At 38.7% G+C, this 14,194-nt stretch overlaps 1 protein-coding gene across 1 annotated transcript in view; it reads left to right on the top strand.

Moving 5' to 3' along the window:
* The first annotated feature begins 706 nt into the window (after positions 1–706).
* Positions 707–14,194, top strand: part of LOC109827768 (truncated transcription factor CAULIFLOWER A-like) — a 20,127-nt gene continuing 6,639 nt past the window's right edge. Inside the window, exons 1-5 of the mRNA XM_020394784.1 lie at positions 707–1,037; positions 5,081–5,159; positions 5,312–5,376; positions 5,463–5,562; positions 5,689–5,730. Coding sequence (XP_020250373.1) covers positions 853–1,037; positions 5,081–5,159; positions 5,312–5,376; positions 5,463–5,562; positions 5,689–5,730 — 471 coding nt within the window. The 5' untranslated portion in view covers positions 707–852. The remainder of the gene's footprint in view (positions 1,038–5,080; positions 5,160–5,311; positions 5,377–5,462; positions 5,563–5,688; positions 5,731–14,194) is intronic.

The raw sequence follows: 14,194 nt of genomic DNA, 5'->3' as shown, positions 1-14,194 counted from the left end.
CATCATCATATGTGATCATTATATGCCCCTCTTAACTCATTTATATCAGGATCTATGATTTACTGGGTAGGCATTTGGGGAAGAATAAGTTACACTAGTTAAACGATCATCATATATGTCATGAAAGATGTAAATAAGCGGGGGAAGAGCAAAGATACTCTTGTAATACCATGTAACGCGTTACGCCGATGACTCAGTTTCCCTTACACGTGCATCAAAATAACAGCGCCAGTGTGAGTTGGCAAGCGACAGCTCCCAAGACCAACAAAAAATGAGCTTTGCTACAGGGACCGACAAGTGAGGTATCCCCCTCTTATTGGATAATGAGTTGGCCATCATTAATGATGGTCAACTCATTATCCAATAAGAGGGGGACACCTCACTTGTCCCCTCTATTAATCCCATATTTTGGGTCCTTCAAAAATTTTTCACAAAAAATTAATGAGGGGGAAAAGAAAAATAAAACATAAAAAGAGCTCCCAAAATAAAATAATAAAACCGTACGGACACCCAACATAGTCCCCGGGGAACGTGTGGCCCTAAACTGAGGGGGCGTTAACGACTGCCCCAGTCCCCCACATCTACCAATAGAAAACACGCGACGTCCCCGCCCCTCGCCCTCCCCCAATCGCGAACCGACAACGCAGCCTCCAAAAACCACCGGTATATCGAAAACCCCCGCTTTCCACCCCCTTAATTATACCCCCCACCCCAAACCCGCCTTCAGCGCACCTCCTCCTGCAAACCAAAAACCACCCTTCCCTTCCTGTTTTGTTTAATTTCTCGGTTTGGATTCGATCCATTCAAATTCAACTCAACCCAAATTCAATTATCTTACAAACACGTGCATACATGGGGAGAGGGAGGGTCCAGCTGAAGAGGATCGAGAACACGATCAATCGGCAGGTCACCTTCTCGAAGCGGAGGTCTGGGTTGCTGAAGAAGGCCCATGAGATCTCGGTGCTCTGCGATGCCGACGTCGCCCTCATCGTCTTCTCCACCAAGGGAAGGCTCTACGAGTACTCCACAGATTCCAGGTCCGCATTTTATTATTATTATTATTACTACTTTGTTGCAGTCATAAAATTATGGGCGGAATATTTCGTGATTGTCGGAGAGTAGTGAAAGTAGGAGGATGCCGTTGATGCGGAGTCATGTAGTACGATCCATCAATGCAAGAAAAATATTGTGATAGATGTGGCGACATGGAGAGGATCGAGTATCACTTTTTTTTGAGGACGTAGTTTTGGAGAAATTAAATATGTTATTTTAAGGTAAAAAAAAAAACATCAAAATATACAAATGGTGCGAAGAACTTTCCCAAAATGAGGAGCATCACTTTTTTTTCCCCCAAGGGTACATGCCTAAATAGGACATTACTTTGTAACGGTGTGAAATTATTTATCACGACTCAACTTTGAGGTATTGTTTACGTGCGTTCTTGTTTCTGTATGGGGATTTGAAGACCCGTAACCTCACTGATCAGCAAGCCATAGGATCTTTTCCATCCCTCTGAAAGAGTCATGTAAAAGGGATCATGGGCTGTTGGGCACAAACAATTGAGAGGCCGAAGTAATTATATACAAAATTAATGTTAGAGGCCTAGGTTGAGGCCTCTAACATAGTATATATAAACTGATGATATTATACAAATGTGGAAACAATGTTCAGTGCTGCTGTAATAACCATTTAAGGGAAAGCTCACTATGCTGGCCAGAGACAAAAGTGAGAGAAATACTTGCTGGATTATCGCAATATAAGGCTGTAAAATGTAGACGTGCGCGGCACCTCCACATAGCTATAAAGGTTTTGGTCTTCAATCCGTTTTTAAGACTTCTCCAAACACGTAGATAGGCGCCATTGAGAGGTCTCTGTGGAATTCCAAGAGTTGTTTTTGCTGCAGAAAGATAATGGGAAGTTTGGCGGATGCTTCAGGCACTAAACTTCTCTCTTTCTGTTATTTGGAGGAGCTAAACTTAGAAAAGTAAAACAAGCAAGTTGTGGCATTGGAGAAATGTTGGAGATGGTGTAAAAGCCAAGAAAGAAATGCTTCTTCTTAACTTCGTTTCTTTATTGTGGACTTAATTTGGTTACAAAATGACCCCCATATGGTTGGGTTTATATAGCATCCGCATAACCGTTTCACATGCTCCTAGTTTATTCAGGGCACAAGTTTAAAACACACATTACATGATTTACATGCATGCAACCTTCTACATTCCTTTAATCAAACACAATGCAAGGATAAACCAAAACACATGAAACTGATGAAATCTACTACATGTGCTTTATGCAACAAAGCTTCCCATCAATCCAAAGTTAGCTTCATTTGACATTGCCAAGCAATATCTTGAATTTGGAGAAGAGTTACACTTTCAGGGGGCTTGGTGAAGACCGAAGCTAGGTGCTACTTGATCGCAAATCTTGACACGTATCAACACGATCTCTTTTTAGTCGACACGTTCTCTAACGAAATAAAATCGCATACTGATGTACTTGCTTCTCTCATGGTAGTCTGTGTTTTGATTTTGCCAATGCGATAGTTGACTTGTTACCCACATGTAAATTTGCAGCTTCCTTTTAGAAAATATGCCTTCAAGCATTCTCCTTAGCGAAATAGTATGACAAGTGCATGATGAAGCCGCCACATACTCAAATTCACAAGTGGAGACCATCGCTATAAGTTGCTTCTTGGAGACCCTGTGCATATGGTGTCTCCTAAGTAAATACAACATCTAATGGTGCTTCTACCATTTTGGTCTCTGCCCTAGTCATTAGTGCAATAAATACAAGTTGTGCATTAGGTGAAAAAGAATAAAATGATCATGTACTGTATCTCTTATGTAGCAAAGTATCCTCTTCGTTGCCTTCATGTGAGTAGTTTTCATTTCCTCAATACAGTCTCATATCCAAGAAATAAATGCTTCTCCATAACTTTGTTCTTTGTTTTGGACTTGGCTTACAAAATGGCCCATAAGGTGTGGTTTGTATTGCCTCTTTATAACCGTTTCATATGCTTCTATTTTATTCAAAGCACAAGTCTGAAACGCACATGACATGATTTACATGCATGCGACTTTCTAGATTTCTTTGACAAAACACCAAAATCAATGATAAACCAAAAACACATGAAGCTAATGAAATCTCTACATTTGAATTATCTAACAGTTCTCTCTCTCTCTCTCTCTCATGTCTGACAGACGTTTCTAGGTGCCTTAGTTGAAAAATCTTATTCGAAGTTGAACTAGTTGAAGGCTTGTTTTTTGTAATTCTTTTACATCTTGTTTGGATGGAGGTTAATGGATGGAAGTTAAAGTGAAATTTTAATTTCACCTTGGTTGGGAGTTTTTTGAGGGGTTAGAGGATGGAATGGAAGGTTAAATTTCCTTCCATTTTCCTCCCCTCCAATTTGGGGGTAGAGAATGGAATGGAAATCAATGTAAAATTTTACAATGTGATAAAACAATTATATCCTTATGACATTAAAATCCAATGGCTAATATATACTCACATCCAATATGTAATGGCATTTATGTAACCCTGTACATATTCACTTCACTCCCCTCCTCTTTATTAAAACTCTCAAACAAGGTAAAAAATTTATTTCTGTTCATCTTACTAAACTCACAAACAATATTTTATCTTTTCACTTCCATTCCCTATCTTTCCTTTCCATTATTTAACTTTCCATTCTTTCCCTTAGTAAACTCCCAAACAAAACAACTTAAATTCTCCTCCTTATAGAATTCTATAAATATTTGTTAGATGAGAGTTCAGTGTTATTGAGGCGCGCGCCCCGGGCGCGCCCCGGGCACGGGGCGCTTCAGCCTGGGCGAAATGCGCCTCGCACGCGAGGCGGGGCGCTGCACGCAGCGAGGCGCGCGCCTCGCGTGCGCCTCGCTTGCGCCTCGCGTGCGCCTCGTACCTGTGTTATGTAACATACTCTTTCTTCTATTTTTTTAAATAATTTACATAATTACATATTTATATCATGTAATATACTCTTTCTTACTAGTTGCTAATCTATTTTCATCTTTTCATGTTTAACCTATAAAAAGAAAACAATAATTAGTAATTTAGTATACTTGTTTGCTAATTGTAACTTCCTTCACTAATTAGCATGCTAATAGCAAATTATGAACATGTAAATATGTAATTATTACATTCATTCTTCATCTTTTCAAGCTAAGTAGCAAATATCAATTAAGAATACTAACTAGAAATTATAAACAGTCATGTTTGTTAATTATATTTCTTAGTCTTTTTATGTGACAATTTATAAACATATGCTCATAATTGTTAATCACTTAATTTGATGATTTAAATACATGTTTCTTGTATCTTTTTTGTTACTTTAAAAATTCAGTTAGCATAATTAATGATTTAAGTTGATATTCTCATAATTTTGGATGTAGGTAACTAATATGTTGCTTATATGTTTCTGTCTTATGATGTTGGTAAATATTAATTTGAGTTATGCGCCTCAGTTAGTGAGGCGCGCGCCTTGTTGTGCGCCTTGCGCATGATGCGCGTAAGGGACCTTTGCGCCCCGCATTACGTCTTGCGCCTCGATAACACTGTGAGAGTTTAGGACTAACTTTGAGAGAGCTTTGAGATCAGCCATCAGGGGGTCATTGTTCTCTAGAAGGGAATCATCTGTTGTTTGTCAAAGGATGTCAGACATCCTTCAATTGACTTTGATCTCGATATTCATTTGTTATTGGATTTTGTAACAAATTGGTACAAATAATTTCAAGTCCGTGGTGAAGGAAGCTCATTCTTTGAATTGATTGAATCAAATGAAACTACGTTTGAATGATTCCAGAAATTGCTTTGAAGGACTTTCTGATTTTTTTTGAATATAAAGGTCAAAATTTGGTTTTCTCCATTGAAAGTTATCATACTCTATATATCTTCAGCATCTGTAAGGTTTAGGATACACACGAAGAACAATGTTTATGCCTTGAAGAAAAAGTTTACAATTTTCAAATGAAAGATTGTGATAAGTCTGAATTAGATTCATCTTCTTGTAGATAAAATAAATAAATATAAACACTCTTTTATTGGTTTCTATTTGCAGTATGGAAAGAATTCTTGAACGCTATGAACGATGTTCCTATGCAGAAAAGGCTCTTGTGGCTTCAGAGCCTGAATTACAGGTAGAAACTGACTGATGAATTATGATGCAAACTATCATGTTCTGAAAGTTCTTATCTCATTGCTTTGTTTCTCTTCTGTGATACCTTAAGAAAATTCTACTCTTGTACAACTCACAAGATTCCTGAGCTATTGTATGAAATCCTCAATGCAGGGAAGGTGGTGCGATGAATATGGTAGGCTGAAAGCAAGGCTTGAGGCTTTACAGAAAAGCCAAAGGTACTAATGAAGATACTGTTGTCAAAATCTCAAACTAAATTTGTGTAAACTTATGCAGCCAAGAAGCTTTGTTTACATAATTTCAGGCATTTAATGGGAGATGAGCTTGATATGTTGAGTGTAAAAGAACTCCAACAACTGGAGCAGCAGCTTGAAAATGCTTTAAAGCATATAAGAGCGAGGAAGGTAAAGCTACCTTTGTCAATTTTCCCCTCCTTGAAAAGTTAATTACTTGTCCTCCTGTTAACATTGTAGAGAAATTTGTGTCAAATATGGTAGTTCTAAAGTTTTCAAAACTTTCTTGTTATGCAGAACAAATTATTATTTGATTCAATTACTGAGCTTCAGGAAAAGGCAAGTGTATTCATCCATATGTTGTTCTAATGTATTTCTTCCTTAATTATAAAATGATATAATATCTTATTGAAGCATCCCGTCCATATGTTTTTTCCATGTGTTTTTGGTATGATATATTACTCCAGATAGTTCATTTTGCATCTTGCAATGCACCTTCTAGCTGATCCAGACACATGCATGTGATCCCAAGTCAAAAGGAGCACTTGATTTATATTACATGACCAAATTTCATGAGTTCTCCAGAGTTTCTTATATTACCATAAAACTCCAAGAGGCTCCACCTTTCTTGGCGACCAGAAAATACGACCATGATTTGAATATTTGAAACTTCAGTTTCCTCAATTACACCCCTACATTTGATGTGTCTCTATATCCTCCTATTTTTGTGAAAGACCTTTAACATTTTCAAGTAAAGCATGAGATGAACATCATATATATTTTTTTCAATTCTAGATCTCAGTTCATATCTTCATTGAGGCTGCATGATTTGATTACTTCTTAACTCTTCAGTGATGCCCCTCCTTTGGAGTTATCAACAACATAATTTTATCAGCGTAATAGTGACTCTTGCTCTTTTTTCTACTTTGATGTTTTGGATCTTTCTTGTGAATGAGAGATAAGGACAAATTTTCAAAACCAACCTATTGTCACAAAATTCCCAAAAAAGACCCATTTCAAACTTAATTTCAAAAACCGACCCAGTTGGCTGAAACTGGGTCGGTTTTTGAAAAAAAAGTTCGCAAACTTCACGGGAGTTGAAGTCCCGTGAAGTTTTTATATAACAAAACTTCACGGGACTTCAACTCCCGTGAAGTTCGGTAACTTTTTTTTTAAAAACCGACCCAGTTTCAGCCAATTGGATTGGTTTTTGAAATTAAGTTTGAAATGAGTCTTTTTTAGGAATAAAATTCAAAACAGATTGGTTTTGAAAATTTGTCCTGAGGGATATCTATCATGTTGCAAGATAAAGAGTGCTTCCACGTGGTTATATACTATAGTTTATAGTAGTATAGGAAGGAGATAAGGATACAACATAATATACAATTATGTAGCTATTTCACAAAATTAACTCCTCACTTTTGCTTCAGTCTCCAGCTTCACTCTTTCTATATTGTGGATTTTAAATGAAACATAACTATTATGTGCTTGCCGCATTGAGTACTTCTACCTGGGTGTATTTTATGCTAATTTATAGTAGTATAGGAAGGATATGGGTACCACATAAGACAGTTATTTTGTTATGGTAAATTAATATGATGTCATAAAATTAATATAACGTGACATAGTCTACACATGATAGCAATACAGGTTACCAATGTCAATAACATTATAAGAAATGACAAAAATCAGGTATAATATTAAAATTACACATCTAAAAGTGTATATATTCAACATTCTCTTTGCAAGTATTTGAACATATAAAACAGAAAAACATACTTATAAGTTAATAAATGCAAATAAGTTAATGGAGTTGTATGTGAGCCTACTGTTCTAGAACTCATAATGCATCTTATAAATTTATGTGAGCATGCCTGAAATTCAAATTCCAAACCCATTCGAAGTATGCATATCCCTTAAGTGGGTTTGTGTTTGGACCCCAAGTTCAAACTTTAAACCTGTGGTACTTATGCCTTAATGCACCATTATGTTGGTTTTGGAAGTGTGAAGACCAAAACTTAAAGAAGAAATCATTAAAGAAGCAAAAAAACCCAAATCGGTCGACCGATAAGCTTGGTCCGATCAACCGAATCGACTACAGGAAAACAACCCAAGAAACTCACTCTGGTTGGTCGATCGAAGCTTGATGACGATCGACCGAGAGTGGTCATCCGGTCGACCGAAGGTGATGGTCCGGTCGACCGAAAACGTGCACAAAGACCCTGTAAGAAACTAACGTTCTAGTCGGTCGACCAACTCACATGGTCCGGTCGAACGAAATCCATTTTTCCAGTTTCATAATTGTTTTGGGATTCTGTTTTGGACTGGGTTTATATATATTCCCTAATACGTTTCTAAGGTTATGTTAACACGAGAAAAAGAGGGTTTTGAGAGGATTCTTTTAGAGAGATCTCAAAGAGATAAAAACCTATTTGTGGGCATTGTAATCTTCTTTAATTAATCAAAGAATTATGTGGTGTGGCTCCTGAGGACGTAGGCACGTTGCCGAACCTCGTTAAGTCTGGTGTGTTCCTTCTTATTTATCTTTCCTGTAATTTTTCTTTATTTGCGGTGATTTTCCTACTTGTTAAACTCTTAGCACAAGATCCGGAAGGATATGGGTTCGATTGCGTGTTTCAAATCTCCAACAACTGGTATCAGAGCTTCGTTCAGAAGATTTGTGCGAGAGGCATGGTAGAGGAAAGAAAATCAAGGATAAAAAAGTTTGATGGGTCAGACTTCGCCTACTGAAAGTAACAGATGGAGGACTATCTGTACCAGAAGGATCTTTACTGCCCGTTGATGGGCAAGACTAAAGGAAAGAAGGAGAAATCAGATGAGGAATGTGAAATATTAGATTGAAAGGTTCTAGGGCAGATCCGATTGTCGCTTGCCAAATCAGTCACCCATAATATATTGAAGGAGAAGACGACGGTGGGGTTTATAGAAACGCTCACGAAGATGTACGAGCAACTGTCAGTCGCAAATAAGGTGCATCTTGACAAAACGCTCTTTAACCTCAAGATGGCAGAATGATGCTCCTTCACGATGCATCTCAACAAGTTCAATACAATTGTTGATCAACTTATCTCCGTAGACATCACATTTGATGATGAAGTGCATGCCCTATTGATTCTATCGTAGTTACCGGATAGTTGGGCAGGTTGCGTGACCGTAATTAGCAACTCGGCGGGAAAGAAGTTGAAGCTAAGAGAGGTTGTTAGTATGATTCTATTCGAGGAGGTTAGAAGGAAATTGTCTGAATCAGAAGGTTCAGGTTCGGTCCTAAATCTCGAACAGAGAGTCCGAAGCCAAAAGAAGGGAAACTAGAATAGGAATCGGTCGAAGTCGAAGAAGAAAAGGTCAATCTCGAAGGTTAGGTCTATCAAAGAAAAGTGTTGGAACTATGATCAGGAGGGCTATATATCTTTAATCTGTAAAGCACAAAAGAAGGATGCGAATGAACAAGAGGTTCATATTGTGCAAGATGTCTTCATCCTTGCTATGGACAACGATTCTGATTTATGGATAATTGATCTAGGAGCCTTTTTCTACGTCACTGCTAATAAAAAGGTTCTTTAGAACTATATAGCAGGGGATTTTAAAAAAGTGTACTTGGAGGATAACGAGTCTTGCAGTATTGTTAGAAGAGGTGACATGCAGATTCAGATGAATGGCTCTAAGTAGAATCTGAAGAATGTCAGACATGTATCAAAACTGAAGAGGAATCTTGATTCGGTTAGTCAGCTTAGAGCGGAATGCTATATTTCAACATTCACCGGGGATTCGTGAAAAATCTCTAACGGTAGTACAAAACCGAAACACTCTATTTAACTTCACATCCGAGTGACACCCTCGTAATTGTAGCTGGCAAGAAGAGTGCAGATCTGTAACACAATAGGCTAGGACACATGAGCGAGAAGGGAATGAATATTCTACACTCAAAAGGAAAGCTAAATGACATCGATTCAGTAGAAGTTAGTGTTTGTGAGGATTGCATCTACGGGAAGCAGAAGAGGGTCAGCTTTCAGAAAAATAAAAGACCACGTAAATCTCATAAGTTAGAGCTTATTCATACAGATGTATGGGGCCCAGCTAGCGTGTTTTCTCTTAACGGTTCGACATACTATGTCACATTTATCGATGATCACTCGAGAAAGGCGTGAGTATACTTCATGAAGCATAAGTCAGAGGTGTTCGGGATCTTCAAGAAGTGGAAAGCCATGGTGGAGAACGAGACAGATCTGAATATGAAGTGTCTGAGATCAGACAATAGTAGAGAATACGAGTTAGAGGAGTTCAAGAGGTTCTGTGATCTAAATGAGATTCGTTTGGAGAGGACTACTCCAGGGATATCGCAACAGAACAACGTTGTAGAGGGGATGAACATGACTTTGACAGAGCGTGCGAGGAGCATGCGTCTACATACAGGTCTACCCAAGATATTTTGGACAGACGTGATGCATACAACAGCTTACTTGATTAATCATGAGCCATCAGTTCTATTGGATTTTAGGATTCTAGATGTGGTTTGGAGTGGCAAGAAGGTTAATCTCTTATACTTGCGAGTATTTGGCTGTATGACATATGTTCATATTAGCGATCATGTCAGGAACAAGCTAGAAGCTAGGTCACAGAAGTGTACATTCATTTGATCGACATTGATGAGTTCGGGTATCGTCTGTGGGATGAGAAGAACAGAAAGATCATCAGGAGCAGAGACGTCATATTCAATGAGGAGGTGATGTACAAGGACAAAAACAATACCAATGATAGCTAAAGCAGTGGGAGCATCACTACGGATGTAGGTGGATCCGAGTACATAGATATGGAGGACCTTTCAGATAGCGGTGACAAGATCAGTTCTGACCGAAGAACGGAGTAGACTTCAGGTGCAGAGACGACTACCCAAGGTATGAAGCTTAGAAGGTCATTCATGATACCCAAATTGAATCCCAGATATCTTTCATCACTAGATTATTTGCTTTTGACAGATAGCGAAGAACCAGAATGCTATGAGGAGGCTATGTAAGTTAGTGAATCTCAGTAGTGGGAGCATACAATGTAAGAAAGATGGATTTTCTATATACTAATGTGATATGGGAGTTAGCCCAGCTACCTACGCAGAAGAAAACCTTACATAACAAATGGGTCTATCGGGTTAAGCAGGAGAGTGATGGAAGCAAGAGGTGTAAGGCTAGATTAGTTGTAAAAGAGTTTCAACAGCGGGAAGAAGTAGATTATACAGAGATAATTTCTCCTGTTATGAAGCTTACAACCATCAGAGTGGTGTTGAGCTTAGTAGCTATTAAAAATCTCTACATTGAGTAGTTAGATGTGAAGACTACCTTTCTTCATGGTGACTTGGATGAAAAAAATCTACATGAAGCAACCTGTTAGTTTTATAGAAGAAGAAAAGGAAGAGATAGTATGTGGACTCAAGAAGAGCTTGTACGGATTAAAACATGCTCTAAGACAGTGGTACAAGAAGTTCGATAACTTCATACAGAGCAATGGTTATAGAAGATACAATTCAGATTATTGTTGGTACTTCAAGAGGTTCGAGTCTAGCTATATCATGTTATTATTGTATGTTGATGACATGTTAGTTGTAGGATCGTGTTTAGAGAAAATAAACAATTTGAAGAAGCAGTTAGCGAAGGATTTGCTATGAAAGATCTGGGTGTAGCGAAGTAAATTCTTGGGATGCAAATCAGTAGAGATGAAATTGAAGGAACGTTGAAGTTGAGTCAAGTGGAATACATCGAGAAGGTACTTCAGAGATTTAACATGAAGAATACTAAGCCCGTCGGCACGCCCCTTGGAAGTCAATTCAAGTTATCTGAGGAACAATCATCCAAAATAGTAGAGTGTCATATTCATCAGTCATTGGTAGTCTGATGTACACGATTGTTTGCACGAAGTCGGATATCTCCCATGCAGTGAGAGTTGTGAGCATGTTTGTAAGCAATCCAGAGAAGCAACATTGGGAGGGAAGTGAATATTGTGTTACTTGAGAGGGACTACGGATATGCCATTGTGTTTCAGAAGGAAAGAATTAGTACTGCGAGGATACGTGGATGCAGATTTCACCGGTGATCATGATACGAGGCAAAGTACCACGGGGTATTGTTTTGGTCGAAAGTTGATTTCATTTGAGAACTCATTACAATCGTTTATCGACTTACAACAAGTTCGAAAGAGTGAGCCTTTTTATAAGGTTTCTCTTACACAAATAAAATAAAAATTATAACTTTTTAAAAACACACAGAGAGATCGTTTATCGATCTTCTGCTTGCGTGCAGTCTTTGCTTGTGCCGGGGTTTATCTATAGGCTATCGACTGATTAGATCTAATGTAGATTTCGTTGCCTCGCAAAGAAGATAAGAAACTGAAGTAACTATCTCGGTAAAGCGAAATAATCACTCTTCTCGAGAATCGTAGCTAAGTACGATCTCAAATAAATAGATGAACAGATGCAGATCTCTCGAACTCTTCCTCTTTATACTGAATAGCTCGCCGAGATCTTCTCTTTGAAATCCGTGCTCCTCACTCTCTGATCCAACAGGGCTTTGCCAAGGCTTGAGAATTCCAGATTTGTGTAAAAGAAGACCTTAGGACTGTATTTATAGGCTTCAGAAGCCTGTTTTCGGATAAGAACGAACAATTTAATCTTATCCCCAGTTATAACCACTTAACCATACTTATAGATAATCTCAAATCAGTTAGGGAGGCTCTGGACAGTCCGCGATAGTTATGGATAGTTCATAGCAGTTCTGGATAGTCCGTGGTAGTTCTGAACAGTTCGTGATAGTTCTGGATAGTCTGTGATAGTTCGGGACAGTCCGAGCCAAGTCGGGACAGAATTTTGATCTCGGGACATAATTCTAAACTCGGGACAAAATCTTGAACTTGGGACATAATTCTGAACTCGGGACAAAATCTTGATCTCGGGACATAATCTTGAACTCGGGATAAAATCTTGATCTTGGGATAGAATCTTGAATTCGGGACAGAATCTTGAACTCGGGACAGTCTCGGTTTGGCCGAGACACTCGCCTTGTTTTGACTCTAACTTTCTCGTACGATGTCAGAATAAAGTGATTCAAGATGCATTGGAAAGCTGGAGGAGAGATCTACAACTTTCTTCTTTTTGAGCTTCTTCAGATTCGAACCACATCATATCCAAAATTGTCATTCCTCTCTAAGACACAGATTGTGTCTTACTGATGTAAAACGACCTGAATGGTCTCGGGTATTTTAGCTCTAACTCCCTCGTTCGATGTCGGAATAAAGTGATTCAAGATGCGTTAGAAAGCTCGTGAAGAGATCTACAACCTTCCATTGGCGATACACCCATGGCATGAGCGAGACACGAGTGACGCTTCATCTTTTGCGATCGAAAAAATGTTACTCTCGATCGAGTTGTTTCATCATCATTTGACCGTCTCGCTGACTTGTACACCTGGTCAACTTGCTTCATGCATTTGTTGGTGTTAGATAATCCTTCTTGACTAGGATAATGAAGTTCATTGTTTTCTCTATATCTTGAGCTGTGTGCTGAAACCTATAGGTAATTTTTAACGCCTACATATATGTTTATATCTTAGCGTCGACAGCATTAAGCTGGGTCTCATGTTTGCAGAAGATTATAACATTGTTCATAACTGAGACAGAGTATGTCGTAGTGACTGAAGCCAGGAAGGAGATAATTTGGTTAGCCGGGTGTCTGCAAGAGTTGGATCTGAAGCAGGGGAACATAGTTCTTTATTGTGATAGCCAGAGTGTTATATATCTTGCCAAGAATCTAGTATATCATGCTAGAATGAAGCACATCAACGTAGGTTACTACTTCATACACTTGCAGATTAAAGACGACAAGTTACGATTGGAGAATATTTTAGGGAGCCAAAATCCTATGGATATGTTGACAAAAGTAGTGAGCATCGACAAACTGGAGTGTACGTAATTTTAGTTGGCCTTCACGCGTAGGAGATGAAGGCAGAGCCATACTAGGAGGATCGGTGGGATCACCGAGATAATGATGATTGAAGAATGGAATTTTCCGGATAGGAGAAGATGCTTGTGAAGATGACAGGAGTTCAGGAGAGCTCATTGATGGTGGTTTCGTCTCCAAGTGAGAGAGTGTTAGCTTTGAAAGTGTGAAGACCAAAACCTGAAGAAGAAATCATCAAAGAAGAAGAAAAACCCAGATCGTTTGACCGACAAGCTTGGTCCGGTCGACTTAATCGACTGCAGGAAAACAGCCCAGGAAACTCACTCTGGTCGGTCGATCGAGAGTGGTCATCCGATTGACCGAAGGTGATGGTCCGGTCGACCGAAAACGTGCACAAAGACCCTGTAAGAAACTGACGTTCTGGCTGATCGACCGACTCATATGGTCCGGTCGACCGAAAACTGTTTTACCAGTTTCCTAATTGTTTCGGGATTCTGTTTTGGGCTGGGTTTATATATATTCCCTAATATGTTTTTAGAGTTATGTTAATACGAGAAAAAGAGGGTTTTGAGAAGATTATTTCATAGAGATCTCGGAGAGATAAAAACCTATTTGTGGGCATTGTAATATTCTTCAATTAATCAAAGAATTGTGTGGTGTGGCTCCCGAGGACGTAGGCACGTTGCCGAATCTCGTTAAATCTGGTGTGTTCCTTCTTGTTTATCTTTCCTGCAATTTTTCTTTTATTTGTGGTGATTTTCCTACTTGTTAAACTCTTAGCAAAAGATCCGGAACGGCACGGGTTCGATTGTGTGTTTCACTCCAACACATTAGTCAATAGATCTT

Source organism: Asparagus officinalis, unplaced genomic scaffold (genome assembly GCF_001876935.1).
Source record: "Asparagus officinalis unplaced genomic scaffold, Aspof.V1 AsparagusV1_Un422, whole genome shotgun sequence".
In the NCBI taxonomy this organism is placed as follows: domain Eukaryota; kingdom Viridiplantae; phylum Streptophyta; class Magnoliopsida; order Asparagales; family Asparagaceae; genus Asparagus; species Asparagus officinalis.
This window is presented reverse-complemented; position numbering and strand designations above follow the sequence as displayed.